The sequence below is a fragment of the Ambystoma mexicanum genome, chromosome 1q, assembly GCF_040938575.1.
Source record: "Ambystoma mexicanum isolate Mex_15411 chromosome 1q, UKY_AmexF1_1, whole genome shotgun sequence".
Lineage (NCBI taxonomy): Eukaryota > Metazoa > Chordata > Amphibia > Caudata > Ambystomatidae > Ambystoma > Ambystoma mexicanum.
The window spans coordinates 1,391,277,913-1,391,293,283 of NC_090922.1; the positions used below are offsets into that span (position 1 = coordinate 1,391,277,913).

Below are 15,371 nucleotides of genomic sequence, written 5' to 3' on the forward strand. Positions count from 1 at the left end.
ATATGACCTATTGCCATGTACACCTCAGGCTAAGGGTTTTTTGGGCCAAAAATATAAGTAATATTTTGAAATGGGGAGGAGTCGTCACAATGTCATTTCCCCGCCTCTATGTAAATCATAATGTAAACAATGTCTTTTTCATCACTCATTTTGGGCCAGAACATGCTTATGGAAGGGGATTCTTCGACTTGGTCACATCAGTTGCCTAGCACATTTGGTTACATTTAAAGGGCGAGAACCAAGTTACAGTGAAAAACATGTTTCATTTTCTACTTATAGCGCGGTATTCTTGCGGCATATAGTCAACACATATTAAACACCAATAATACACGGAACATTAGCGACGTCGGGAGCCAGGGCAAATGGCAGCACTAATTCTTGGCTCATAAACCTTTAAAAAAATATATATAAAAGCACTTTAGATAGTGGGCACGTAACAGCTAGCATTGGCTAACCTAAGTATACATATAAAGACGAGCTGATGTTAGGGGGCATTTACATAAGAAGGACGAGTTCCCTGGGACAGAAGGACGACTTCCTACCTCCTTGGAGTGTCCCAACAGCCAGTGCTTGGGGGGTCCTGGGAAGCTCTTGAAGCCTTCGGCAAGCTTCTTGGTCTGAAGATAGAGCGAGACTATTTTAAAGAATAGACCTGCTACACAGAGCAGGGCAAGGGTCTGGTACACGCGGCTCGTGTCCAGAGATTTGCAGAGCGAGCTCAACAAGGACGCCATGACTCTCTTGCTCCTACTCCGTGAACTCCTCGTCTTCTTCCGTTCCGCCCCCGCTCGATTCACCCCGTTCAGTGAACGAACGCCAGTGATGAATTCTAGTCACGTCCCCTGAGGCATTGAGCCGCTTGTGTAATTTGAGCCGACCTCGGATGCGGGTCTGGAACTGACCCACCCTTCCCAAACAGTACTAAGTATGCAAGTTTCCAAGGAATGTTGCTTCGGCAGGCCCGTCGGACGTCAAAGTCGGCGGTAGACTGGGCTACAGGTAACAGACGCATACTTGGCAACATTCTGTGATCAAAAAGATGTAGGGTTTTTCAAGTTTCAAAAATAATACTTAGCATAAGAATAAAATCACAGGAAATTACAAAATATACATTGTTGACACCACTGGAGCATTCTGAAATGCACAACCCATCAAACAGCAGAACATGGAAAGATGCTCAAATGTTTACACGTTATGATTGTTAATGGTAAGTCAACACCAAATTCAAATATATAACTTCACACAAAATAATCACACAGATCTGGTAGGCAACATTTGTAGCAGCAGCCCAGGCAGTACATATTTATTACTGCATTGCAGGTTGAACACTGAACAACATGGAGACTGATACCCCCCTCAGTCTGATAGGCAGATGCTGTGTGTGTGTTGGTGGTACACTCTTCCACTTGCCTTCACTGGTGGTTCATCTAAGGTCTGTGGCAAGAGTGCAGGGTAGAGTCATGTAGCTGTCAGGTCAGTGGATTGATCTGAGCCCATCACTCACATTTATCACTTTCCAGCCCACCACACAGACAGATTAATTGCTGTAGAGTCACATAAATTACCTGCCACTGTAAAAAGCAGCAGGATCTGTCCCCCAAATCTGTAGGCAGTAGGACTGCTCAAAAAGCAGTAGCCTACTGCCTAAATCAGTAGGGTTGGCAAGTATGCCGTCGTACTGTGTTTTTGGCGCAAAGAGAGCTGCGGCCTACGTTTATTGATTATTTTTTTTCACAGAGAATTTTAAATTGAGAGCTAGGGATTTCATTCCTCAGATATGTATCCCCACCGTGAAATAGATGCTAACTGGCTCCATTTTATGCCAGATACCTTGAATCCTTTCTGGATTTCCAACCAACATCACTTTGCATCCTGGGACCTGATAGATTGTCCTATTATGTATGGCATAGTAGTCACCAAGTCGCCCCCACAAAAATCCTCATTCTTACTGCTTGAACTTGCTTTGCATTTTGACTACTGGGACTTGGTGGCCCATAAGTTTAACTGTAAAATGCCTGGGCATGGCTGAAGATGTCATACATGACATTGCGCCTGCAGTTGCTGACCTTTAAAATATTGTTGGCTTGTATTAGCTCATTATACCAGGAAGTATCATCCCACAGCACATATACGCCAGCATGCCCTATTCCATTGGGAGATATTACTCCACTTTAGGTTGGAACCTTGCATTTTGGAACTTGTAATAACGGTCTTCCCCATTATAAACCCAGGACAAGAAGTCCCGGAATGCAGAGTTAAAACCAGAACATGGCTATTGTTGGCATGTATGACAGTGCCATTCCTCTAACCCAGGCTCTCAGGCTGGCTGGCATGTCTCCTCTTTGCAGCATTTAACTATGCTCTGTTACCATTACAAATCTGCAAGGTGCATCCATCCTATAGTGCTATAGTTTGTCTGGTTTCCGCTCATAAATTCGATCAAAAGAATAAGAACCCTAATTTATTGACCCCATTCTGACAATTTTCCATAATATATAGGTGTATAAATTATCATTTGTCTTAGATATATTTTCAGTTTGCTTTCTTTTGTCCCTAGCGTATGACTTCCTTTTTTTACACCCTCATAAGCTGTCTCACTACTGGTTCTCCATGTTGTGCTGTTGTACAGGCACCCTACATTGGAATATTCAAAAGGAGGTCTGGGAGTCCCTCTACCGGCACAAACACAGCCCGTTGACCTGTTCTTGGGTGGATGGGCCCCAGGAGAGTTTCAACCGCGCTTTAGCTCACTGCACTTTTCACAGAGGAGAAATGTCCATATGCATATCAGTCTTTGTCCCACCCAAAGACAGTCCATCACCGAAATGCTAGGCAAATCTCCTCTGAACAAGAATACCAACAGCAACCCCAGACACGTGTTTCGGCCTAGTCAGGCCTCATCAGTGAGGTGGAGCTGTGCCTCTCTAAGAACTGTGAGCAAGGGGTCCACGTCTGGATTCCCCTGGTAACTTGGGGTGAGACCCAAAGTTTCTCAAAATATGCAACATGAGGTCTTGGGGTCCCTCTACCGGCACAAACACAGCCTTTTCTGGAATGCCTCTGCCATCTGTATTTGTACTGTATTGTATTGTATTTGGTTAATTATATAGCGCTCTTTCCACACTTGTGTGGCCTCAATGCGATTTTCTGGTAGGAATGCCTTCTGTGACCGTAGTCAATGTGTTGAAGAATTCTAAGGGGTTTAGTTTAGGAGATGCGTGTGTGCATTTTGCCGGTCTAGGAAATAGGTGGTTGGCTAGGCTCGACTAAGCAGCCAAGGTGATGCCAGGCACGTGGGTGGGCGCTGTTGGTGGTTTTTGCGATAGATTGCGATAGATTGCTATTGTATACAGAGTCGTTGAGGGGTTCTGGTAAAAAATAATACCATGTGACGTCTAGCGAGCTGTTAGATCCCTCACGGCAGTTGAAGTTCACTTAAATCTAGTAAAGACGCAATCTACAATTTATCAGGATAAAACGAGCAGCAAAGCTTTGTTGTGTCGTAATGACACTCACAATTTCATTCCCATTACATTTTACAGAGGAACGAACACTTAACCCAAAATCAATACAAGCAACAATTGGATTGGGGTAGGTTAAATAAATAAAGTGCACAGTGCATCATCAATATATAGAGCATTGGACAAGAAACACGAGCTCAGCTTCAACATTTAAATCAATCCTGAAAACTCAACAAGAAATTGGCTAAAGATAGTTGTTTGCCATCTATCAATCGCCTCCAAAGGCTTGTTGAAATTACAGCTGATGAATAGTGAATACATCTATCAAAATAAAATAATCTCCTCTGCAATAGATGAGGGCATGCCAAGATTAAATAGCACAGCATTTCCACCTTATCTGTTTTTACAAGAGGAAGATTTAGACACATAATCAATCAGGGACTTAGATCATGGGAAGGTATTTATGTACTCATTATAGAGCGTTAATTTGGTCAAACTGTCCCTGTTTTTTTACATATTCCCACTCTCGTGGCTTCCTCTTCATTCACTAAGAGTGAGATTCAAAATCAATTCCTGGCTCAATTAAAAAGCTTTCACAGGTCACCATAAATTCTTCCAAAGAAGTATCCAAGTCTAAACGAAAAATGTCACTCAGCTTGGAAAAGAGAGATTCCCTGTTTTTCCTTTTTAATCTTGATAAAAAGAGGCAATATATTCTATTTGTACGAAAACCACAAAGAGTTTAACCCCAGCTCTAGAAGAATAGCCCCAGTAGGCAGGGAGGGGGGAAGACCCAAGACTGTGCACCAGATTTTCCCCTCAAAAACATTAAGCTGCTCCCTAATCTTAGTTGGTAACAATTCCAAGCCATACATAATAGTTGACATCACCTTGGCTTTTTAAATGTCTACCAGGGGAGTTAAAGAATAATAACACAATTTGGCCTGAATTATCTTCATTTGAGTGATAAAAGACTCAATCCTGGATTCCAATGTCTCGTTGATGATGTCTAATTGATTCCTGAATGCAAAGATAAACCCCAACAAAAACCTATATATTCAACTTCCTCTATTCTGTTTCTATTTATAAACCACCTAAGTTTTTATACTTTTTATTATGAATCAAAATCCGACACTCACCTGGGTTAATGAAAGAAAACCAGGTCGTCAGCATGAGCTAACCACCCCTAGTCCCATTCCCCTCCTGAATCTAGTTTGATACATTCTCAGCGTCTTAGTTCTTTCCATCCAACTAACCAAATCTTTTAGCACAAAACCTGCTATCACCTTACTAGATGTATGTATCAAGGATATAGGCCTGTAGCTTTTGTAGAGATTGGTGGTATGATATCCTACTGCCAGGAGTCTGGAATTATCAAATCAGTCGCCACCTAACTCAAAAGAGTTAACAGGATGTTTGCCCACAAATTACCATTATCTCGGGAAGATAGCTCAGCGGCAATGTACTCGCCTTGGAAGGAAGATGACACAGAGCAACACAGGTTCGATCCCTGGGTCCGCACTTAGAAATCTCTGGGTATAAAGCGCGTTTTAGATAACCTATCATATCATATTATTTAAAACCATGTTGCAAATTCCATCTGGCCCGCACGCTCTGGAGTTATTCAGTCTTCCTATTGCAGATTTCGAACCATCTAAATCAAAATTCAACCTTCAAGGAGTATAGGACATCTCAACAGTAACAAGAGGCAAATCATTCTTGTAAAAGTGCAAAGTACAAGAGGATAGTAAAATGCAATTAGTTTGGCATGACCTTTGAGTTTTTTCGTGACCATTCAAAAAACCCCAGATACCTCTATTATCATTCTTGACTAAATGTTTAATCATTTTGTGATTAACCTATATATAGTTATGAATTTTATAATGCCAATGTTTGTATTTCTGTTAAATCCTCCTGCCCTATACACCTGTCTCCTCAATACCCATTGTAGAGACCCCCAATATTCTCGTCAACCCCAAGCACATTGCTCTCTTGCGATTTCTTATCAACATATCAAGTAAGTGAGTATGAGCGTTTATGTTTATGTTTCATGTTTATTAAGTTTATATAGCGCTTTAATCCAAAGCGCTATGAATGGGCGCTGTTTCTAGCTCTCAGATGAGAGTGAATGTACTAGTTAAATCTTTAGGGTAACAAAGAAACATTTAGTTGAACATTTGCCACGTTGCTCCAGGGCCAACTGACTTTTCCAACTCCTGTATACCTTAGAATTGAAACCTTTTAAATTAGTACCCAACTAATTGCCTTGGTTGTTGACCATAAGGCTTTTACCCATAGTGCCCCCCACTCCCAAAATCTGCTTTACATTGTAAAGCCAACCTTGCATGGTCACTTTTTTTGAAAAAATATAAACTCTATGGTTGAACAGGACAGTGGGCCAAACCAGGTTGCTTGACTAGGGAAATTCGCCAGGCAAATTCCCATGAGTTCTTTAGAGATCCAATTTATTTACGAATTTCGCCCACACAATCCCTTGCATCCCTCTTATTGGGATACATTTATTCGAGTAGTGAATGCAACTTAGATCTTCCAACACACTCCCTACTTCGGGACAAACACAATTACAATCACCCGAACATATAGGATTATATGTCGGGCTATGTATCTCCCAGTACAGTAAGATCTTGTCCATCTCTGATCTTACAGAATCCTCATTTACATAGATAGGATTACAATACAAATGAATCAGTAGCAAATTATTCACTTGGTCTCCATAGTAGATGGTCAGTTCAGCTGCCAGGAAGAAATCCGAATGACATTTCAGCAGTTCAAACCTATGCAATCAATAATCTTCCTGAAGGACGGCGTCTGATCTCTTTAAGCTTTGCTTATAATGGTTGTAAAGGCATCAATAATGGGCAATTCAAGTAGCCATATTGCCTGCACAATAACACGTCCAACTCATTAAAATGCTCCATCATCCTAGTATTCAGAAAACTACTAAAACATTGCATATTCCAACATAGAAGAGATAAAGTTTGCAAATTAAAGTCTTGGCCTGGCGCCTCTGTTACATGACAGGGCAGATGAAAGCCATGCCCAGTCACCTTCGAATATAGTGTTACGATATGCGGCGGAAACCTGCCTCTGGCCAGATGAATCAACTTTGCATTGTCTATTTAAACATTTTGGGTTAATATTATCTACTTCTACATAGCCCCGAAAAAGAATCGTTTGCAGAGCCTTCATCATCTTCCCAGAGTACATAAGTGGCATATTCTCTTTGTAAAAGATCCTCATGTGCCGCATTCACCAGCCACCAATCAAGTTGTAAGAAAAAGTGTGCTGTGCATTTGTTAAAATAATCTATATCATATAAAACAATGGGCCTCATTATAAGTTTGCTGGTCCAGTATCAAGGGTACCATTAAACTTGCCGGTACGGTTGTTACCGGACAGGCAAATTACGAGGTCTGCTCGCGGGTGCCTTTTCACCCGCCAGGTCTCACCTGGCGGGTGGACCGGCACTCGCGAGCCGAGCATGTCGGACGCACCGGCACCGTTCACGAATGGTGCCGGTGCATCCGACCTCCCCATTCCCATTGAGTCCAATGGGACTCAAATGGGAATGTTGAGTAATATTTTCCGGCGCCCGGGAATGAGCAATTACTGGGTCCGCCAGGGCTGTAATGTCCAGGTAATTGTCCATTCCCGGGCGCCGGAAAAAAAAGACTCCGGCGGAAGCCGTGCTGGTTTTACCGGCACGGTTACCACCGTAGTCATAATGAGGCCCAATGTGTTTCACATCAGCAGACGAGAGTACTGACAATGAGGGAACACCTCTGATTATCCTTCAGCTATTTAAGAGCACTTCCAAATCATCGCGAAAGATAACATCAAACTTAATATTAAGTTGGTGATCAACCAGATGAACCATGCACTCATTTGTTTTTTTTGGGTGAATTTGGGGATGTCCTCCTTCCTTCTCAGTAACTCCACCTCTGCAGCCGGAATCTCCTCTACCCTCTTTTTGGACCCGTCCCCTCTCCTAACTTGAACCTGCTTGAACCTGCTCATACTCTATCATTGGTGGACTGATGATGCATCCAACCCCTAAATCTCTGTGAAGGAATTAAGATCGTCTTGTCGTATCTTGTCATATTTCCACAGTATTCGTGGAAAATAATCTCCTTATGTCCTTACTCTTTCTCATTTCCTCCGTTTTCTTTGGCTCTGTCCTCTTCTTCGTACTATGATGGGGACTGGTAACAGCTTCTGCCACTTCATTAACTTCCTGATCCAAGGGAACATCATGTAGGGTTACCTGAGTGTCCAGAATAGTTATTACTACATGATGTAATGAATTGTTAGAGACAGAGTTACAGCACAATTTATTCTAGCCTGAGAGGCACAGAAAATATTCGTTAACATGTTTCTAGCACCTGAGCAGCCGTAAATTAGGCCATTTATTTTTCAAGATTAGCACTCTTGGTTTTTCAGCCTCCCTTTTTTTGTGTATGCATCAAGACCTTTTCCACAGGGCAGAGAAAAGCCAGGCCAGGAAGTTCTCATGAGCCAGTATCTATCTTACTCAACGCCCAATCAGATTCTTTCTCCAAAGGAGCTGGGTGACAAATTAAGTAAAATCGCTTTAATAACCATCAAAACAACTGAGTGAGACCTTTCTTCCAGACTAAAGTTGTCATAGAGTCTTACAAGGAATTGCAAAACAAGGTTTAGGGCAGAGAGAGCATGTCCTTCGAAGACGGATACATCCAGAATGTTTGAGTCTTCCCCACTTAAGGGGCCATGATAAATCTGCACCAGAAGTAGGTCTTTCAGACTTTCTACCACTCTGAACATCCCTGGGTGCCTCAGTGAGGTCCTGTGAGGCAAAGAGAGGCACTTAAGATGGTGGAGGGAATGCCTCATTTTAAAATGTCCTCCTCAAGACACAGGCATTTATTAGGAAGCTGTTAGCAAGCATACTTTTCTGGAACAGACATGTATGTGATTTCACCGGATCCACTTCACCTAAAAAAGGTGAAATCTTTGCAGTTCTTTTTCGCTGCATTTTGTTTTTATGTGGGGGAGACCCCCGCACCTCTTCCACTTCCCCTACCTTATCATATACCCTTACTCCACCCCATCTATGTTTGAAAATGTAACCACTTACCCAACCAAATTTGAAGAAAATTAATTTCGAAGATTTCTCATTCAGTGAAATGGTATTCTGTGAAATGTAGGTATACTTTCCACCACAGGCAACTACTGCAACACCTGACTATACAATTTAGGGTTTGTCTGCGGAAAGTAGAAGAACTTGCTTCTTCTAAGACAAGAGACACTTATTTATCAAAAGGAGAAGCCTCTTTACTTCTCAGATTGTAACTTTTTCCTTGCCCCTTCATGATGGTATACAGGGACACCAAAGCAAATGCTGCCATGCCCTTTCATTCTCTCTTTATTCCTGTGCGCTTGGATCCTTTAAACGCAAGCACAAAGAGTCACCTGCCAAATTTACAAGTGCACTGGAGCTGCTGCCATACCCTCCTTACTGTCGTTTTCCTTTCGGATAACTCTCTCCTACTCGTACATATCTCCAGATGGTATGAAAAAGGAGGACAAAGGAACGGGTAAGAGTACGTGTTCAAATCAATCCATGGCTGGGTGGTTTCCTTCCTTGATAATGCTGAAAACCCATGCACCCATGCAGCCAATGTGCTGGGAGGGAGACTGTTCTTGTGGCTGAGCTGTTGCTCCATGACAGCTTGTGGGACCGGACACTCCACAAGGCCTTGTGGGGCCTGGGACCTCAATACCTTCAGCTCTCCCTTCCTAAATATCTTCCGTCCCGAGCTCTTTGCTGATCTGCCTCCAACTCCCTAAGGGTTATTCACTTCTCCAAGCAGCGAGTTGGTGGTAGATCTCTTTCTTCTGCTGGGCCTCCCTCTGGAACAGCCTCCCTGTCTCTCTGAAACTTGAGGAGAACCAGCTCCGGTTCTGGAAGCACCTCAAGACCTTCCTCTATGCTTCTGCTTTCTCTCCTCCTCTCCCCTGCTGATCTCCTGGCTAAATCTGAAACTGCACTGGTTTACATGGCCACCCTCTGATCTCGGGCCCAGGTCCCCCCTGCAAGTTGCACACCTGCACTGCCACCCTAGAAACCCTGCACTCGTGGACTGTTTCTGTATCCCTACAGCCCCTACCAGCACGCGACACCGGATGTCTGCACTTACCCTTGCACTTGCCACCTCCTGGCTGCAGTTTTTATTTATTGTCTTTATTTATTTTACGGTTGTCCTTTGTACTGCGCTGCCCCCTCCCCTTTCCCTCTGCACTTTCCCCTTTTCCCCTCCCCTGCACTTGCACAATCTCAATGTCACCTAGCCTTTTAGGATCGCTGTCTGTCTTCTCTCGGTTTTCCATCCCTTGCCTCGTCACGCCTTGAAACACTTGTGTATAGGCGCGTTATAAATGCCATATCATATCAAACTGCCCAACGCTTTTAAATATCAGCTCTTCCTTTTCCTCACCACGCTGGACAGCCGGACACAAAGAGAGAAACAGCCTCTGTGTCCACTCTTTCTTTTACTTTGCAACTTCACATTGTCAGGGTAGCAAGGGGCGTGGTTAAGGTTAGCTGTAGGTTACGGTTGGAGTTGAGAAAGGTGTGGAGGACCAGATGTCCACGTCATCAATAGACCCCACCCCCTCAGTTCCAAAATATTGGAAGAACAAGACAATGCCGTGCATAACACCTGCTATAATACTAATACCGCAGCGAGTGTTCGAGAGGCATTTCCCACAGAGACAACAGTGTACCCTCAATGGATATAAGGGACAGAGGCCTGCAAGAACCATTGCATGAAGAACTTTAAGCAGTGTCAGGCAGAAGACCAAGTGATGTCCTAAAGAGACAACATGATGACGCACAGATGGTGAGACAGGATGATATACTGAAACAATGTATGAATACTGTAGAAGGAAGATGTAACTAAAGAAACAGTTGCAAAAACAGTAACAGGGACCAGAGCACGAGGGATGACCCTTCACATTTAGTTTATATCATTTTCATTATATTGATAATTCTTTCACAATAATTTTACAAATATTCTGTATTTTACATAAAAATCAATCAATTTCTTTAAAAAAAATTCACAATAATACATTACATCATTAATAAACAAAATCATCAATTACTAGTTTGCTCACACATCCCTATTCACTACCATTCATTAATTCACTCTCATTCTTTCCACATGTATGAATAAAAACAGGATTAACGCCTGATCTGGATGACAGACGGATAATCTACATAACAGCAAAATAAGCAGAGCAAATGAAAGGAAGATAGTAAGTAGAGATGGGTTCTTTCATATTTTTGCAGATATGCTTACTAGGATCTAAAAGTATAGACAAAAGATGGGCTTGCCCTAATGATATGTAATATGTTTTCTAGGGCAACAAAGTGTCGTTTTCTGACAACGATAATTGGGAACAGAAGGAATATTGGATAATTTATGTGAAAAGCCTCAGAAATAAAGCAAGTGAGTACAACTATTGATTGTGTACTACAACTATAAAGGAGTCACTTTGCCTTAGGGCCTCGGTGATGAGAGATGGTAGGCTAATTGGCTGAGAAGGCAGTTGTCTGAGGTTGCCCTCCCGCACCTGGTTCCGTAGCTTACCAGCTGCTAACGAGCCGATGTTCAAGGTGGGTGCAAGCATGCCATACCTAACGTAAGGGCTTATGGGATGGTGGACCATACGATGTTCCATCCACCAATCCGCTGCTCTTTGCACTTATGTTGTCTGTATTTTACATAGTTAGAGGCAATTCAATGCATGTCTACTTGATGAAGGGCAGCCACTGATGTTACTAACCCATATATGAATGTATATGTAGATGTATCCCTGAAGCAATCCCTCCATCTGATACGTTTTCATTATTTGCCATGTAGGATGATTTCATAGCTGACTTACATTGGGGTATAAGACCTTTTGTGGCACTAAAATGTGGTGACGGTGTCTGAGCTGCAATTGTCTGTCTGCCAGATTATTTTTAAGTTGATCCATTAGGCGACTCCAATAGATCCTTGATTTCTTTTTAGCTTTACTTCATAGGTTTAAAGTAGACACAAATATCCTTCTGTGTTGCAATTCACTGGAGTTACACGGTAATAAGCGTAAACCGTCATTACTTAAATTGACAAAAAATTAGATACTCCAGGACTCTGCGCCATTAGGTGTTAATTGTATCATTAATACTTGGTATTACCATTATAACCCAAAAGCCGGTGTGCATGAATGCGTCCTTTTATTGATTCATGCACACCGGCTTTTGGGTTTTTTGAATACCAAATATTAAAGTTACAATTAACACCTAATGGCGCACAGTCCTGGAGTATCTCAATTTTTGTCAATTTGAATAAAATAGTACTTTGCCATCCTGTTATTTGGGCTCAAAGTTCTTTTATGGTATTTCCATCCAGCTCATGAAATTCTTCGGGTAGCAGTGTGGATGGTTCAAGATCCAAACTACTTCAGCTCCAGAGTTTCAGATCATCTACGTCTTCCACCATCAACAGGAAGACCACAGAGTTCCTGTGGAGAGCGGACAAAACAGCACATGCAAAAATCAAGATGGTGGCAGGTTCCCCTTTGAAGAAATCCTGCCCGATCCCCACAGGTACTCTGCGGATGGAAGGCAAAGTGGTTGGTTGAGGGAAGAGTCGATACCGAAGGCCTCAAGCTGAATAACAAATGTAAGCAGACCAACAAAAGGGGCAAACAAAAGGGGAGGAACTATGTAATATGTGTAAAATATATAAGGAAGGATACGTACAAGGATTTATATAGGGAAAGGAAACCTCAATACCATTTTCTCAAAGAGATAAGAAGGGAACTCATCAAACTCCGGAACAGAGTAATTTAGATAGAGAGATACCTTAGGTAAGGCCGATAGGAAGGATGCATTTCACACTCCAAAATCGAGTAATAAGGAGATGAGATACGTGTATCAGGAGAATAGGACAAGAATATTGTAGAAAAGGTGTGCACACGTATTTTGGGAGGTTGAAAATATATCAGTGTAAACAATAATATTGACGTGTTTTGTATTAAAGTGGTGATAAAGTAGGTTAGTAGGTTGAAAAACATAAAACAATAGTAGTAATCTGGTTGTTTACTAGACTTTCACAATAATTGGCGTCAGTCATAGAAGATAAATTGTTGAAAGAATAAAAGTATTTGAGAAATGAGCTGCGAATGAGGGTGCTTGCTCGCATTGGTTATTATAGTGTATAAAGCATTGAGGACAGAAAAAAAGAAGAAACGTTAAAATAATAGTAATACATTAAAGTAATAAAATGCCTGATAAGTATTGACAGTCAAAAGTGACGTCATTATGGCAGACACTCCCCTTATACACTTGTGCAAAACATTACCTAGACATGCACATAAAATCAAGAAGTATAGTGCAGAATGGGTGAAAGGCACAGATGACAAATTGTATATGCAGTTGCCTCGGGGAGAGTTGTTGTCAAGAACAGTATTACAGCAGAAGTACTTGCAAGCTGCGTACACAAGGAAGAATTTAGACAAAAGATTAGCCATTTTAGAATTATGGAAGATGTATCAGAATGAGAAAAGGAACCCACCAGAGGAGGAGTGGATGCTTAATCATCATGAAGGGGAGGGCATAGAGACCTCGGCTTCCCTTACTCCTTCTGAAGACAAAAGCGCAACTGAAGAAGAGCAGGGTTGCATCCCCTAAAGGAATTAATACAGCGGCAGGATATAGTAATCCAATATATATGCACCCCTGCCTGTAGTAGTGAAGACAGTACGAAAGAGAGCAAGATCAAAGGCACGTCCTCCGATCGGGCTCCTCAAGGTCCTACCAGCATGGGACCAGTGTCCTGTCACACCCCACGTCCCACCATCGCCTCTTTGGATTTACCATTCTTCTCTGAGGATTTTGAGACCAACAACCAGATCCAGAGGCTCTTCTCTAGCCTCAAATGTATGGATATCCGAAGCTGCATCTGGTAAGGTTCCCGGGATCCTATCCTTCCTCACCATCCCCTAGGGCAGGGGTGCACAACTGTCTTTGCTGGAGGGCCTTATGTAATTTGCAAGCCTTCTTGGTTGGCCTGACTGTCTAAGGGGGTCCTGCAAACATTTTGCGCCATAAAAAATGTCAAGATGAAACGAGACAAAAGGCACATTCTGGAATGTTCTTAGTACATTTTCTTTATATAAATATGTATATAGTGTTTGATTTCTTAATTTCTGAGAAAAGCCTGTAATAGTTCATAGGAACATAATGAAAGCATTAAAGTGGAAAGTTCTTGAGGCCTATGGTTAACAACACAGGGATGCTAACAAAATAAGACTTAAGGTGTACTGTTTCCATAACTGTAATTGTGTTTTACTTTGGGAAGCCTTTTTAAAGAAAACAAATAACATTGCAGTTTCACTTATCCAATAGCATATTCCAATTCAACATATATACAATACCAAAAACGAAATATCATCTGGAGAAAAAAAAATGTGATCCACGTAGCGTTTGAGATGCTGTTCCTTTAAAATGCAAGTATAGTGTGGCAATAAGCCACGAGACGGCGCGCCAATACTGCCCCGGGTAATGCCCCCGGGGCTCATAGTTCCATAGTACCGTGGGCGGTATTGATCCGCCATCGAGGGGCTTATTGCCATTAGTACCCCGGCCCGTTAGACCGGTTACTAATGGATTTTTTTTCTGTTCCGAAATGCAAAAAAAAAGTCAAATAAAATGGCCTCCGGGAAAGGGAAAACGTAGTCCATTTTCCCTTTCCATGGTGGCCATCGGGAGTGGACGCGCTGGGAACAGAAGAATTTGAGATAACAGCTGTGTTTAGCCATTCACCTATGGTCAATCGCATAAAGAAAGAAGTGAAAAGACTATGGCCTAGTCTTAATGTGGGTGAGAATATTTTGGAAAGCCTAAGATTTGCAATTAAGAGAAGACGCAATATAGGTGACATTTTGGTCCACACCTATAAACAGAAAACATAGGCTATACACGCACAAACAACTCTGTGGAACTAACCAAAAGCAAAAGGACAAACACCATGTGGTTCATGTGCAGCATGCCCCTTTACTAAACGGACCACCACTATTGACATTGGGTGGAACCTACCCTGGGAACAGAGGACGTTAACCAATTGCAACACTGCTAACGTCGTCTATTTATTGAAATGCCCCTGCAATAAAATGTACGTAGGGATGACCTCTAGACCCATAAAAGTACATATTGGAGAACACAGGTCCAATATTAGAACAAGAAGAACCACAGCCCCTATAGTTGAACACTATCTAGCAATGAAACATACCGAAAATGACATCAGTTGGACAATTCTGGAGAAAGTAATTCAGCCAAAAAGAGGTGGAAATGTAGGAGCTATGCTCCTAAAAAGAGAACAAGCCTGGATATTCAGATTAAAAAGCCACCTGACTAGCTTGAATGAAGCCATCTGTTGGCAAGCACTTGCAGTCTTATAAGAACCTCATCCGGCCTTGGAGGGCATCAAAATCTGCATGAGATTTGAGCTATGCGCCAGGGATAATCATAGAGCAACAATGTGATAACCTCAGGGCCATAAATCGAGCGCTCGGGGCATTGCCATATTAGGAATAGGCGCTACAATTGTAGATTAACATCAAATGGCTAACATACATTGTGTTGCACATTATATTTAATTAGGCACAAGATGGGTACAACAAAATCCCCACTAATGAGGGAGTAATTACAACATTAACATCAATAACAATACATATCCTAATATAGCCACTCATTCACAGACTATATAGATACAACATGTACTGCAAGATGTAATTATAATTTGAATAATTTTAAAAACAGCAGAATGACATTACGATCTCTGCCATAAAATATGCCATGAG

At 42.1% G+C, this 15,371-nt stretch overlaps 1 protein-coding gene across 1 annotated transcript in view; it reads right to left on the minus strand.

The window, feature by feature from the left end:
• LOC138548018 (cytochrome P450 4B1-like) overlaps positions 1-949 on the minus strand; it is a 312,989-nt gene extending 312,040 nt beyond the window's left edge. The window contains exon 1 of the mRNA XM_069642250.1: positions 543-949. Within this exon, the coding sequence (XP_069498351.1) occupies positions 543-734 (192 nt within the window). The 5' untranslated portion in view covers positions 735-949. The remainder of the gene's footprint in view (positions 1-542) is intronic.
• Between the last annotated feature and the right edge of the window lie 14,422 nt (positions 950-15,371).